The sequence below is a fragment of the Rhincodon typus genome, chromosome 12 (assembly GCF_021869965.1).
Source record: "Rhincodon typus isolate 14 chromosome 12, sRhiTyp1.1, whole genome shotgun sequence".
Classification (NCBI taxonomy): Eukaryota; Metazoa; Chordata; class Chondrichthyes; order Orectolobiformes; family Rhincodontidae; genus Rhincodon; species Rhincodon typus.
The window spans coordinates 2486429-2502743 of NC_063343.1; the positions used below are offsets into that span (position 1 = coordinate 2486429).

At 38.1% G+C, this 16315-nt stretch overlaps 1 protein-coding gene across 1 annotated transcript; it reads right to left on the minus strand.

Annotated features, from left to right (window-relative positions):
* Positions 1-1218: 1218 nt before the first annotated feature.
* Positions 1219-16038, minus strand: LOC109917321 (matrin-3-like). The gene is made up of 7 exons (XM_048603924.1): positions 15948-16038; positions 15568-15606; positions 14150-14265; positions 8745-8818; positions 7425-7562; positions 5999-6130; positions 1219-1368 (listed from the first exon to the last, which is right to left on the minus strand). Coding segments are annotated over exons 2-7 (612 nt in total). The 5' UTR covers positions 15570-15606; positions 15948-16038.
* Between the last annotated feature and the right edge of the window lie 277 nt (positions 16039-16315).

The following is a 16315-nucleotide window of genomic DNA, read 5'->3' on the forward strand; positions in this document are numbered from 1 at the left end:
AAACCAACCATACAAGGATAAGTGGGTGAAGATTAAAAGGGTCTGAAAATGTGTGTTAGGAAATCATGTAACTATAGCACTTGCCACAATTTGTAATCGTTTCTAGGCCACGTCAGATAGGCAGAATTATCAGTAGTTTACCCTTTGTTCGCCTATTAGTGTCAAAACTCTGGACCAACAAATATACATCAAAGCGGCAAAGTGACCTCAGCATTTTAGTATTCAATTTAGTTGAAAGTCCATATGAACAATATAACAAGATTGTGTTGGATAACAGATATGATGCAAAGCAAAGGACAATGTAGTGACTGGCAAACTGTTTTTCATTGGGACTTCACTTCAACTCACTAGTATCTTTCTCAATGGCAATTATGGATGGGTCCCAAATGCTGGTTTTGCCAGCAATGCCCAAATTGTATGAATGAACATTAAAAGAACTCTTGAAAATTCATGTGATCTCAAAAAAACCAGCAAACAGCAAAAAGTTGGACAGTAGCATTCACTATCTAAATGTCGAAGTATGCGTATTATAAGATCAGCATCTCAGATCTGGAAGTCTACCCTGTTGCAGTACTTTGTAAGGATGTGGTTAGGGTTATGTACTCATGCAGGTTTCAGCCAAGATATCCATATTCCCTGGTAACAAAAGACTCAGTGAAACCCCTCTATGAACATACTACAATCAGTTTTCTTCCTCCAAATTCTACCCTCTTCCCCATGGATCCCCTACTGACTAGCTCACTTCCCAAACCACATACATCTAGTCCATCCTCCACTTTTCCTTCCTTCTGTATTGCCAAACCTCACCAAGTCTTGGGCTCTGCTGCTCTGTTCCTCTCCATCCTGAAGCCTTCTGAGACTTGTGCCTGCTGACCCTGAACTCCACAGCTCTGCCAAACTGCCAGCAGCAGGGTGCACTCTCAGAGACTGGGCTGGGAGAGTGAGTTGTGGAAAAGCTAGGGGTCGGTGCAGGAAATTGGAGGCGGGTGAGTGAAGGGAGAGTGTGGAAATAAAAAAAAACAAGCAGAGGTCCAACATCTAAAAGTCAGAATTCTACCAAACAATGGAAATTTCTCCTCCTTGTAAACATCTATTCATTTTTCAAGGTCAAAATGCCAAACAAATAGTCAAAATAATTATGAATACAAGGTGAATGACTATTTGACCAACTTAACGAATATTAACAAAATACTTCACATAACTGCTCGCACTTTAATCCTACAGTACCTGATTTTTAACTCTCATTAGTAGGTAGTTGGTCACTTTTCCAAAGGGCATACCAAGGCATACGATTTCTGAATCAGAATAGCCAACAGAAGGCAAGTTGCTGATGTGGACGACCCGGCTTCGTTCTTCACTTTCTTTGCCCTAAATGTGAAAGAATGGAAAATTCATTATTTAAACACAAGCCTTAATACTTAACTGTTGATACTTACTGATTGAAACATCCTGTATATCTGCATGCTAAAAACACATCATCTCACCAACTCCCCCTCTCCCCACCAACAATCCAGCACTGCAAATGAGAGAATCATTAGATTTTGAGCCAAACCAGAAATTCAAGGATAAGAACAACAAAATTAGTTTATCACTTTCCAGCAATAATCATACAATATATTTTCACTGCAAATTTATAAGGTGAGGAATAAGTACCCCATTACTCAGTGATGGCCTACTCTTGCTCCTATTTCTAATGTTTCAATGCTGTTGTAAGCATTTTCAAACTATGAATGGTCAAATAGCAGACCAGGCTCCAAACCCCTTCATTTTTAGTAACTATAATTTTCAGCAAGGACTAGAATGATCTATTACATAAAATAATTAGTTTTTAAAATTCATTCCTGGAATGTGGGCATTGCTAATTGTCCAAAGGGCAGTTTAGTCAACCACATTACTGTGGATTTGGAGTCACATGTAGGCCAGACCAGGTAAGGACTGCAGTTTTCTTCTCTAACAGGACACTAGTGAACCAGATTGTCAATTGTCAGGGAAAAAAAACATGGTCATTGCATGATTCAAGATTCTTATTCAATTCAATGTCCAGAAGATCACTTCAGTCTCTGGATTAATAGTCTAGCGATAATACCATTAGGTTATCACCCCCCCGTTTTATTTTTTAAAAGCTCTACACTGCCTCAAGTGGAAAAGGGCATTAACATGGAGGCATCAGAAAAGCACGGAATGAGAGTCACTGAACGGCAGAGCAGTCTGAAGAACATACAAAATAAAAAAAAACTTATTCTTCACTTTGAAACTCCACATAAATACAATGTACCAAAAGGTGGGAGAGGTGCATTTGATTCCCAAGCCCAAGTTCCACTTCAATTTATTTTTGCTCTTTAGCAACAAAAAGCAAGGAAGTGCTATTGTGGTGTGGGTTCACAACATTCATGCATTCATCGATTTTAAAATAAATTCATATTGCAAAACAAGTGTTTGCTAAAAAACAAAACTCTATTGAAGGTGACACTGAATTGTGAATTTAGAGTATTTATATGCAAGCAGGACTTGTATAAGTATACTTCAAATGATTTTCAAAATGTAGCCAAATTTTATTCTGTCAGACAGGACGAGGTTACAATCATTTCTAATTGATTTTAAGAATAAAGGGAAGAGTCATGAAGTTTGAAATTTTTACTTAAATTTCACCACAAATAGGGTTTTCTTTGAATATTAGGTGGCATAGACTTTGATCTTCATAATTCGATACAACAGCAAATGCTTCAAATTTTTCCTCAGACCAGTCAACAGTTTTGTGCAAAACAAATTACTGGGTGCATTCTGATGCATTGCACATCATCACAAAAAAGAGAAAGCAATTTTAAGCACACTGGAGTCAAAACTCAGCAAAGACATCATCTTCATAATTCTCGCTGTCCTCACTTGTTACAACCGTGCTGACCGATGGTGTAGTGTTTCTTCCCCTGCAAAGAAACATATTAAAAAGACATTTCTGTCTTAAAAATTGGAAATAATAAAATATTTCTTCAAGCTGGAGGCCACACCTGACCAGGTTGTTAAAGTCGACTTTCAAAGCCTATTGAACTGTGCCAGCTGTATCTCAAATTGCAAAGGGAAATTGTTAAATAGTTAAAGATTGTATCTAGCCTTGTGCAGCACAATGGGAACTTTTTAAGTTGCAAAAGTTGTTCCTACTTCAACAAACATAAAAGTGGGAGCCATTCAATTGGATAACTACAATATTTCAAAAAGTGATCAATTCAGCTAAAAGACAATACATGAGTCTTGCCCTAATACCTGGGCAAATCAGTACTCTCAGCTACAAAGATGTCTTACCAGTCTGTAATAAGTATCTTACTAGCTGAAACTATATAAAACTGACCGTACCGCTAATTTACGATTCAGACCTCCAATGAAATGGCATCAAGAAACACCATCTGAGCAGAGTGTTGACAGAGTGAGGAACGGACAGAAAGAGACATCTTGAAACATGTAATGGACTGCTATAAATTGATCGAACAGTTAAAAGTGCCTCACCTCCAGGACCGGAAGCCAGGAGTTTCATCTCTCCCAAAATCTGTTGTCCTGCTTGTCCACCTTCATAGCAAATCATCAACTATCCAACTACAGAAGCTATCACAGCTACTGGATCTGACTTCAAGTGTCAATCTCTTCGCTTCAGCACCAATGAACTGAAGCAACGGGACCCAAAGAATCAGAAGTGGGACTTATCTTTAGTCTTAGCTATACTTATTTAATTCTTGATGTTTCTAAGTTCTTCTTAATAACTGTCTTTATTCATAAGGAAATGTCATAATGCAATAAACTAACCTTTAACTTGTTTAAGCAAAATCTCAACTGATGGTCTGGTTATTAGTCATTAGTAATTAAAAGGGCCTAGTAAAATGAACGTTACTAACTTACAGTTCTCAGACCACATGTTGGAAATGCCTTTGGTCATTACAATAATTTCATTATTTAATTGCATGCCAACTTGGTTCAGCTCACTTTCATAATACGTTCAGGGGATAAAAGAGTCATTATGACAATACAATCAGGCTAAGGAACATCACCTCAAAATTATCTTTCCAGAGACCAAATGGACCTACCTGCTTTGAAAGGGCTGAGTCATCGCATTCATTTCCAAACAGATCCCTCATTTCATGGAATGCAAGCACAAGATCAGCACTTTTGAAGTAGTACAGGTGGAATTGTTAAAATGCCGACTACTTGCCAATTCAGAGATCAATTAGTTTTTCTGACTATTTTCTTCTGATTTTTAAGCCACAACAAATTTGACTCAAAAATGTAATTGCCGAATCCAAATTACTAAAAAAAAGTGTACAACCATTTTGTCACTTTTAAGATACTTGCTTCTCACCAATTGCAAAACATAACTGTATACCTCTCTCTAGATTTTGCTAGTTGTTTTCTGACAGACAGCACAGACTGAATTTAATGTTCCCCGATTGTAAATGGGAGTCTGACCAAGAAGTGTGTGGATCAGCAATCCCCAACTCTGAAAGATGGTCAACAATGTGTTTTAGTGCCCAATTAATGGCTGCTCCTTGGGAAAATGGCCAATTTCATTCAGGAAGATGGGCAGCATGCCCAGTCAACAGACCAAGGTTGGGTCTCTGAGAAGAGAGGGAAGTCCACGAACGTGAAGTGAGTCACACATTTAGGAACTATAAAGGGACCTTTGACACGGTGGTGTGGTAGCTGCACCAAAAACTATCATTTTGAGGTCTAAGGTGGCATTTAAATTTCAGTGAATTATTTCAAGGGGACAGTGTTTGGTTCTAACTGCTCTGCTAGTTTTGAAACCTTTATTAGGAAGGAAAGAAAATTTAAAAGCAGCGCACCTATTCCCCTAATGAATATCAAACGTTTAGGGAAACAGTCAAAAATCAGACCTTTAGATCTCTCTCTCTCTATGAACAACAAAGAAAACAGAGTCAAGTACTGGGAAGGGTTTCAGACCAAGGATGGCCCCAAGGTTTGATGACAACTCCTTCTTCAAGCTATAAGTGATATTTGGGTGGTACTCTCAGTCCTCAATAGGAAAAGGAAACCTCTTAGCCGAAGAAAAATGCAGAATGGATGTGGTTACAGCAGTGGTCAGCAGCCTTGGGGTCATCCAAAGAACATCATCACACTGCCAAAATGGCTAACCCATTCTGTAGATGGATATAAAATGTGATGTCGGTCTACTACAGCATTGTCTTGTCTGTTCCCCAGGTATACGGCGGCGTCAAGTAGACATGTCACTCTGCATGACAACAGGAGTTACGGAAGTTTAGGTGGGGGATATTCAACTCCAACACATTGGATAACGAGGAGCCAACTGAGGATTAACTGTTGCCAATAATGGTCATATTGCCCACAAACATGAAGGCATGATTACAACACAGCATTATTGTTGCAATTTCTCCTAATGTACAGAAGAGGAGGATGTACAATGTCCAAGACAGTGGTCAAAGCCCAGAGATGGATCAGGAAACTTGACCATTTATACCTCCATTGAAGTAGTGGTCCTGGAGCTGGCAGCAAATGATTACAGCACTGTCATCAGTCAAGATAAAGTTGGAAGAAAGCCCTGGATAGTGAGATTCCAAAGGTGCATTACAGTAAGACAGTTTCCAGGATTTGAAACTGTGTTGATATTGCAATTACACAATTCTGAAACATAGTGAGGCCTTACATGAGATCATGAAAGTTGAACTATCACTAATTAGGTTTCACACAGAACCTGAAAATAACCTTATGGAGCATCTAAAATAGCAGATTTAGGCCCAAACGGTTACTGGAGAATACAAATCATACTTATTTATATTTGATTTACTGTACTAAAGTTCAAACTGATTATTTTGATTGACTGGGATGAGATGCTATTAACTCACATGCTTGTGCAATTCTTGTGCATGTTTATTATCTATGGTTAGGAATCAAATAAAACTGTACTTACATGAAAGTACACCTGCATAAACATAAATAAAACTATTAACTCCCATACATCCTGTTATAAATAAAATACCATTATAGTCAGCTTTTTATATTTCTGGGAGAGTTCCACTCTGACAGCATTGCCATCAATAAACGTAGGTTTCATCTGGTAAAACTTCACCATGGCTTGAGTTGCTTCAGGATATGCCAATTCCACAAATCCCTATAATTAAAAATACAAATACTGAATACAAGCAGATTCCCACAATCACCCATTAATTTTTGTATGACCAGCTCCAAATATAAACATTCAAAGCCAAACATTATTAAAATATTTGAATAAATATTCAAGGCAAGCAAATGGTTCTACATTGGGGCAATGAAAGAAAAACTCAAAAATTATTTTAAACATTCTGTTTAGACATGTTATGATACCCCTCCATGGCAAATGGAACTTGATCCCAGACCTTCCGGCCCAAAGTCAGCAACACTACCACTGTACCACAAGAACCCCTGACCCACTGAATGGTATTAGTACAGGAGACTAAATTTATATGGGATGTTATGCTACTTGTCATCCATTTACCAAATGCAGAAGTCAATCCATCTTCCACACGTTGTTTGCATTTGATAGTTCAGTTCAAACTCCAGTCTATTCACTCCCCTTTCCAACCAGGTCCAAACTGTAACGAACCAACCCTTGACACTGCTAAGCAACCTGTTCAGAGATGATATTACACAGCTCTGGAGCAAGTAGAATTTGAACCCAGGCCACCTGGTCCAGAGGTGGGGACACAGCCACTGCAACATACTGTTTTAATTTTCAACCTGCTCAAGGATGTTGTGACATACTTCCGGAGCAGGTGGGATCTGAACCCTGGCCTCCTACCTCAGCGTAGGGACATTATTAATGAACCATATGATATACACTTGAATGAGAATCAGCTGACAGTTAATTCTTAAACCATTAATTCCAATGCTGAAACAACATTAAAAAACATTAAAGTATAGAAAAGTTTATACAGGTTGTGTTGTGATTCAAGGTGCTTTTAAGCACTGCATAATTTAGGCTGCCATTCTTCAAATGCCTTATATATTTATCTAGATGAAATATAGAGAAAAAGAATAATTCCAAAATTACTGGGGCTGCACTATGGGGAGAGACTAGATTATCAATTTCTAAAAAGAATAGAAGAACTCTCCAAGGTTTGCTAAGTATTAAATGTCTTAGGTAAGGCAAAAAAAAAAGTTTAGCCTGCCCAGTGGATTATCAGGATGAAAATTAGAGAAAGTATATAGTTAAAGAAAGTTGAAGTGATAGGTCAGGTGAACTAGAGAATCTAAAGTCTAAGTTTTGATGAGCTGAATAGCCTTTTATCATCACTAAAATTTCATAATTTTGTATTATAACTCACAAATTTTCTTATTAAAGAGAAGCTGTCTTTTTTGATTATTAAATTCCCATATGCTTCAACACAATGCTGGGGAATGACAGTCTAGCCATGTTTTGTGCTTACCTCACCCTTTGACTTTATCAACAAGTAGTTTGTAACCTTCCCAAAAGGTTCAGCCAGCTTGATTAGATCGCGATTCGTACATCTACCTCGCTGCAACTCACTAATGTGAACTACTCGTCCAGGCTCATCATTCGCATTCTAAGTCAGAAGAAAAGGATTTAGCTGTAAAAGTCATCTTATTCAAACCTTTCATAAAGCAAAATTTAAAAAATTTTTCCCTCTTGAAAAATAAATTCCTCATCGACTGTCTTTCCTTGTTCAAAACCTCTGACATTATAATTTCATGTACATGCCAGGAGACCAGCAGGTTAATGATATTTAAAATAACAGAATCATCAACCAAACACAACCTTGACGTCAATGGGCATAAAAAATAAGCAGAGAAAATTCCACCTGTAAATGCACCAACATGGAGTATCAGACATACTACTACCGAGAGTAGTTACCTAGCTACATGAGATGAACTTGTATAAAAGAATTTGCCCAAGTCCAGCTATAATATCCAACGTTTTCACCAGTGTGGAACAGTGATCCTGTAGAACGCTGATGCTAAACAAAGAAGTTCATGAGATATGGGCGTTATTGGCTTGGCCCGCATGTAGCTTAGATTGATTTCTCAGAGGAGTCAACTACACTGTTGTGGACATAGACAAGATAGTAAAGGTGGCAAATTTCCATCCTGAAATAACATCCGTGAATCAGGGTGAGTTTTGACAATTGAAAGTGGTCAAACATTGCCATTGGACTAGCTCTATTTTGTTCCAGTTTTCTTTAAATTTTAATTTAATTTCACTACTTGCCATGGCGTGAATCAATCCCAACTTTTCTTAGCCTTGGGTTCCGGATTATTAGTCCAGCAGTATGACCACTACATCCCCACCTCCTCAAGTATTCTTTGATCTATACACAACTTACTTTCTCAGGGTACACTAACTGCTACTCCAGGTACAATGTTGTGGAGACAGAGCATGAGAGAGCCATGTCACATCTGTCAATCCTGTTCTACACTTACGCACAAGTAGTTACAGAAGAATAACTCAATGATTCACAACTGACCTTTTTTCTAGGCATACATTTAGTGTTTTGAACACAAACATATTTCAAGGTCAGAAGCTTACCATGTACAAGATATTGAATCAAAATTCCAGTATAACTTACAATGGCCGCTACTACTGCACCCATGATTTAGATCAACTAAAGATAGTAAAATACTACTCTTTTATTCATTTCTCATTATGATTTATCAAGCCTTCAAAACTAGACTTTATTCAAAATGAGAATCTTCGATACAAAAATCTTGTAAGAGTATGAAATACCAACCATTCTGGATGGCTTCTGCAGCCTCTGAGTGTTGTTTCCTTGTTTGTTATCCGTAGGGCCTTTGCGACCTGATCCTAAAAAACAGAAATAATTAAGCAATGTCACTGTAAAAAAATCTTGCAATTGCATCCTCTCAATTTTCCTCACCTTCTTTTATATTTACTTGCATTATGAACCTGACATGATGCCATCAACTGGAACGTAAATTGCCTCCTGCTTGATTCACACTCAGTGATGTAAACTTTTCTTATTGGATATAACTAACAACTGTGCTGTCTATAACATCCATCCTTCTCAAATTGACCTCACATGATCAGGAGACAATTTTATAAGGAATCTCAACAAATCATAATATTTTCCCTCTATTTCAAACATACAAATACCAAACAGCAGGAGTAGACCATTCAGCCCCTCAAGCCTGTTCTGCCACTCACCAATATCATGACTGGTCTGATTGTAACCTCAAATCCACATTCCCAATTACACGTATGATCTTCTATCCCCTTAATAATAATCTATCGACATCTATATTCTGAGGAAGGGGCACTGGATCTAAACGTTAACACTGATTTCTCTCCACAGATGCTGCCAGACCTGCTGGGCTTGCCCAGTAATTTTGGCTTTTGTTTCCCACTTCCAGCATGTGCAGTTCTTTTGAGCACAGACTCCCTACCAACAAGTCCACACTGACCCTTGGAGCATCCCACCCAGACCCATCCCCTTATAACCCACCTATGCTACACATCCCTGAACACTACGGGCAATTTAGCATGGCCAAACCATCTAGCCTGCACATCTTTGGACTGTGGGAGGAAACCAGAATACCCGGAGGAAACCCACACAGATATGGGGAGAAAGTGCAAACTCCACAGACAGTCGCCCGAGGGTGGAACTGAACCGGGTCCCTGGAGCTGTGAGGCAGCAGTGCTAACCACTGAGCCACCATGCTGTCTTTCTATGATGAGATTGGTTTTCCGAGTTTAGAAGGATGAGAGGGGTGTTTACTGAAATATATAAAATTCTAATAAAGGTGGACAGACTGGACTTAGAGACGATGTTTTCCTTGGTCAGGAGTCCAGAACCAAAAGTTCATCACTTAGAACTGAGATGGGGAAAGATTTCTTCAGCCAAAGGGTCATGAACATGTTGAATTCTCTACCACAGAAGGCTGCGGAGGCCAAGTCACTGAATATATTCATGAGAGATTTTTATTTAAAAAAGATTTTAAAGACATCAAGGGATGGTACACAGAAATGAGACAAGGATCAGGTATGATAAGTGAATGGCAGAGCAGGTTTGAAGGGTTGAATGACCCACTCATGCCCCTAGTAATCAGAAACACTAAAAGACTGGTTAAACATAGTTTCCTTATCACAGAGCTGTTAAGTCTCACTGGAGTAGCTCACTGGAAATCAAGCCCTGCTGTTTTCAGAGTCATCACAAAAGTCAAAAAATTTTGACAAGTACATAGAATTTGAGTCTGTTAGACCCAGGGTCACAGAAAGTAGAGACTAGGTTTCTATATCTAACAAGAATTGCCATTTATTACAAATAAATAACTTCTAAACACAACTAAACATTTATAAACCACTGTAATGTAACTCAACCAGTTAAAACTCTAACCCATTTACAAAACTCTCCCTCTACATAAACATATAGGTACAAAAAAAAGTGTAATTACCACAATCAAGAAAAACACAAAAAAAGGTCTTTACAAAAGCATGTCGACTCTGCTTGACTATCTTGAACTCATAAGTAAAAACCAAAAGAACTGCAGATGCTATAAATCAGGAACAAAAACAGAAGCTGCTGGAAAAGCTTAGCAGGTCTGGCAGCATCCGTGAAGAAAAAAATCAGTTAATGTTTCAGGTCCAGTGATCCTTCCTCAGAACTCAAAGTTATAAGTGTCCGGCTATAACTCATTTAATATTAGCTTCTAAAGTTTTCCTTCAGCAGATATTAAGCAAACTGGTCTGTAGCTCTGTTTTCTGTCTCCCTCCATTTTTGACTAGAGGAATAATATTTACTACCTTCTAATCTAATAGGACCTTTCCCAAATCAAGGGAGATTTGCGAAGTTAAAACCAATGTTACTACTTTTATGACTCTATTTCATCTATTGAGGTAATTTTATCAGTTGCCCAGGTTATTGGATGATAGAAAAGCTGCAACGCAGGTTGATGTTTAATGATTATCTTATAGTCAGGAGGGGAGTTACTCACTGCAGTACTTCTAGCCTCTGGCCTACTCTTGTACCCACTGTGTTTATATGGCATATTCAGTTGAGTCTGAATGGTTAACAGCAACCGCAAGGATGTTGATAGTGGGGGCTGCACCGATAGTAACACCATTGAGTATCAGGGAGAGGTAGATGGATTGTCTCTTATTGGTGATGATCAAAACCGGACATTTGTGTGGAGTGAATGTTACTTGTCCCCACTTGTCAGCCCAAGTTGGATCTTGTTGCATTTGAACATGAACCGCTTCAGTATCTGAGGAGTCGCGAACAGGGCTTATCATAGTGCGTCATCAGTGGGCATCTCCACTTCTGACCTTATGAAGGAGGAAAGGTCATTGTTGAAGCAGCTGAAGATAGCTGGGCCTAGGACACTACCCTGAGGAACTCCTGCAGAGATATTCTGGTGCTGAGATGACTGACCTCCAACAACCACATCCATATTCCTCAGACCAGGTATGACTCCAACCAGTGGAGAGTTTGCCCCAATAACTCATCAATTCCAGTTTTGCTAGGGATCCTTGATGCTACACTTTTGTCGAACATAGCCTTGATGTCAAGGGCTGTCACTCTCACCTCACCTCTGGAATTCAGCTCTTCATTCCATGTTTAAACCCAGGCTGTAATGAGGTCAGGAGCTGAGTGGCCCTGGTGGAACCCGAACTGGGCATCACTGAGCAGGTGTTACGTGCCAGTATTATTGATGATACCTTCTATCTCTGTACTGATGATCAAGAGTAGACTGATTGGGTGGCAACTGGCCAGGTTGGATTTGTCCTGCTTTTTAGGTACAGAAAATACTTGGGCAAAATTTTCCACATTATCAGGTAAATGCCACTGTTGCGACAATACTGGAAAAGCATGGCTAAGGGAGCAGCAGGCTCTGGAGCACAAGTCTTCAGTACTATCGCTGGAATGTTGTCAGGGCCCATAGCCTATGCAGTATTCAATATCTCCAAACATTTCTTGATATCACATGGAGTGAATCAAATTGGCTGAACACTGGTATCTGAAATGCTGGAGATCGTTGGATGTTGCTTAGCAAACCCATACCCAGGCTAATAAATTACCCCTAACCCTACGTGATTTTAGTGGGTGTACTAACCTTGTGTGCAGCACCCCATCAGATGCCATCTGGAAATCCAGATGCAATACATCTACAGGATACGTATTATCTACTTTGCTTGTTATATCTTCACAGAACGCTAGCAAATTAACAAAACATCATTTACCCTTCAAAAGAACCATTCTGTCTCTGACAGATTGCATTTTAACTTTCCAAATGCCCTGTTATTTCTTGCTTAATAATGGTTTCTAACAATTTCCCAACAACACACTAATCTAATTAGTCTACAGTTTCCTACTTTCTGCATTCCTTTCTTTTTGAATGAGGGTATTATATTTGCATTTTTCCAATCCACGGGTGCCTGTCTGACATCCAGGGAATTTTTGAATACTATGACCAATGGATCTTTAATAACACTTCCTTTAAGACCCAAGGATATAGGCCATCAGGCCTGGGGACTTGTCTGCCTTTAATCCGAAATACTCAGTACTTTTCCCACTAGTGATGAGGATTGTTCCAAATTTCTCCCTTTCTAGATTCTATGCTTTATCTATTACTATTGGAATGGAACTCATACCTCCACTGTGAAAACTAGGACAAAATACTGGTTTAGTGTCTGTCATTTGTGTTTCTCATTATTAGATCCCCAGTCTCATCCAAGGAACCAATGTTCACTTTAGCTGCTCTCTTCTCTTTCATATACTTAGAGATTTCACCAACCACTTTTATATTTTGTGTTAGTTTTATATCATTTACCTTTGCTCTTTTTATTAATTTTTTTTAGTAGCCCGTTGATGATCTTCCAGCCTGCCACGGGCCTTTGCAATATGGTGTGCCTTTTTTTTCATCTTTATGTGATCTTTAACTTCTTTGCTTAGCCATGGATTTTTTAAAACCCCTTTTACAAACTTTCTATCTCTCCAGAATATATTTTAAATTGGGAAGAACTGAATATCCCCTTGAGCATCTGCTACAGTACAAAGAAAAATCAGGATGGTTAAAATGGCAAGAAAGCAAGTCTAAACGTTTTGTATCTCAATGCACAAAGCATTTGCAATAAGATAGACAAGCTGATGGTGCAAATCCATGTAAATTCCACTCATGGAAACGGGATCTTTCAGAAAGGGACAGGAGGGATGGCACTGTTAAAAGATGAAATGAGGACAGTTGAGAGAGCTGATCTAAGCTTGGATGATGTAGTGTCTATTTGGGTGGAGGCAAAAACAGCAAGGGAAAGAAGACTTTGGTAGAAGTGACATTTAGACCCCCACACAATAGCCACACTAGGAAACGATACAAGTCAACAAGTAATACAGCATGTAAAGAGAATACAGCACTAATTATGGATGACATTAATCTTCATGGTGATTGGGTTAATCAAGTTGGAAAGGGTAGCCATGTCAATAAATTAATAGAGTTTTCTAGAGCAAAGTGTCATGGAGCCAATCAGGTATCAGACTGATTAGATCTGGCTATGGGTATTGTGGCAGTTTTAATATATGACCTCACAGTAAAAGATCCCCTACGAAATAATGATAATAAGACGATTGAATTTAATATTCAGTTTGTAATTGAGAAACTTGGATTGGGAACAATTGTGTGTAACTTAAATAAAGAGAATTACAATGAAATGAGGATAAAGTTAGCTAAAGTAGATTGACCAGGTAGATTAGCAGAAGATAGTAAGCAAGCAGTGGCAGATATTTAAGGAGGCAAGTCACTGCTCTCAGCAAAAATATATCCCAGTGAGGAGGGAAGATTATAAGAGAGGGATAAATCAACCATATGTAACCAAGGAAGTTAAGGAAGGTATTAAGTTGAAAGAAAAGGCACGTGAAGCAAAAATCAATGATGGCCCCAAAGACTAAACTGCCGTCTCAAATGTGCTACATTCACAGGTAAAAGCGCAAATCTGGTGCCTTGTGTTGTTTTATCATAGGTTTTATCGTTCAAATAAAGTTTCAAGGCTGAGATAAAATATAAGAAATAGAGTATTTAGAATAAATTACTAATAGAGCAAAAGGTTCCAGCACTGAGCATGACGCTAAAAATTACATTTTGCCCTGCACGCTTAAAATGTAATAAGGCAGTTAATGTTCATTACCCCCATGGGATTCCATCCCTCCCATGCCTCTGTTCGATGCAAGAAAGGATCCAGATGGTGGGGGACCCAGAATCCCTGGAGCCAGGTTTGTTGACTGTAAAACCAGAGGATCGCCCCTGGAAGCAATAAAATATCTTTAAGCAAAGTTCACATATGCAATATCAGAAATGTAGTAGTATGAAATCAGTGTAGTCCTAACATTAATTCTATTGCAAAAAAAGTTAAATGAAAAGGAGAAAACTGTATAGATCCTGCTTTTATGCAAATTATCTGAGCTTTCTTATGAAGCGGAGCAAAGGATAGTGGCTCATTCAAAAAGCACGGGTCAAGACGATATAACATAATTCAGCTTTCATTAAAGTCATTTAACTTGTCTAGAGAAATGAACATGAGAAGCTGACTGATATCAGGCAGCAAGATATTAAACATGAAAATGATTTACTCAAAAGTTGATGCTGAGGTCAAAAATTTTGCAACAAAATGAATACTGGAAATAATTGGTCTTGTTTGGATTTTAAAAGGAATCTCTATTCATAAAAAAAATTCTGTAAAGAGAATAAACAGTTTTAAAAAGGGCTTCCAGGGTTTTGATTGACAGAAGTATGCTTAATCCCAACTTTAACAAAAGACCATACACATTGGTTACACATAAAACGCATTATATTATAAACTGTAACATTAATGCTGTGTAGCAGGGAAATTACACTTTCACTTTCGAGATCTGTCCTGTTAAGTTTAGTGTCCCAATATAAAACAAAAACATATGCTCATTCATGTTAGGTCCATAGTTTTAAACAAGTGAATTCCAATTAATTTTATTCTATGAATGTTATTCAATAAAAAAAAAAACTTTCTCCAAACATTTTTGGGGTTATCTGAATAAAATGTTGCACTATCCTGTCATAAATACGATGGGGATTTTCCTTAGCAATGGTCCGACTACTTACAAATACGGGATGAAAAAGCAACGTTGTAGATTCCTAGGGAGTTTATCCAGCGTGATTTATCTAGTGACAATTAGGAAATGTGCAAGGGATCAATATGTAAAAACAGGCTAATGATCCTGGGCTTGGGATATGCGGATAATGCAGCACTGGTATTTTTGCAACCCATTTGAACCAAGGAATATCCAGCAGCCTGTTTCTAATGGTTATTAAAACATACACTGCCAATCGTACATTAAGTGTCACCCAACCATCACACTTTATAATGACAGCACACTTCGATGACAGTGAGCCTTTGACACTGTGTGTGAAATTCTCTCATCAACATACGGAAATAGTTATCGATGAGGCCAACTGTAGCACATTAAGCTATCTCATCCGAAACTTACCAGACTGACAGAAGGCTCATAATATAGAACTGGACTAACTCAAATTTTTGAACAACGGTTGTGAAGTCATGGAGTGAACACTTACATTTGTGGTGGGAAGGCATCCGGATTCCATTCTGGATATCTGGAAAAGTAGACATTACAAATCATCACAAATCCCAATTATTTAATTTACTAAAAATTGACAATTTTATCAATGAACACATGATATTTCAAAACAATTAAGTTTATATCACATGCAAGAGCAATCAGGTGCAGGAAGAGGAATCAAAGCACAGTGTAAGGCCTTAAAATCATCAGGTAAAATGTTTACAACTAACTTTTCTTCCCTGACAAAACACTCATTCCAGATTTCTTGAAGAAAGTAGATGGAATTGCTATAATTACCAACAATGTGATGATTATAGCATTTAAGTCAGTAAAAATAGACTATACAACATGATTGGCAAGTAAAAATCTCCATACATTTCCACAAGGAGGTCACAAAGTCGTCGGTGTGTCGTACTATTGTTGTGCTGGTTCCAATCCTAGAAAGAGGAAAAGAGTATTAATAAATATACTGACTTAAAAATCCAATTTGCAAAATACATGAAGTAGCAATTGACAAGCTTGAAGACTTCACAGAGCGAATACAACTATAGAATATCAAAAGACATAGATTATTACAATTATTTGAAATATATTTTTCACCGTAAATAGAAATGCAAATTCACCTTCAGCCATATTTCTCACACCTGAAATATTCTTTAGATATTGCCAAAAGGACAAGTTAATTATTTTATTGATAAATATGTCAAGACCTTTAGAAATTTAGTGTTCTACAGCTTTACAAA

Bases quoted from the DNA above. Each gene is read 5' to 3' on its own strand.
- LOC109917321 (XM_048603924.1), bottom strand. The intron at 8,819-14,149 runs GTAATGAACATT...TCTGTTTTTTAG, and splicing joins AGGGATGGAATCCCATGGGG to GATCAGGTCGCAAAGGCCCT. The intron at 6,131-7,424 runs GTAAGCACAAAA...TTTTAATTATAG, and splicing joins TGATAAAGTCAAAGGGTGAG to GGATTTGTGGAATTGGCATA.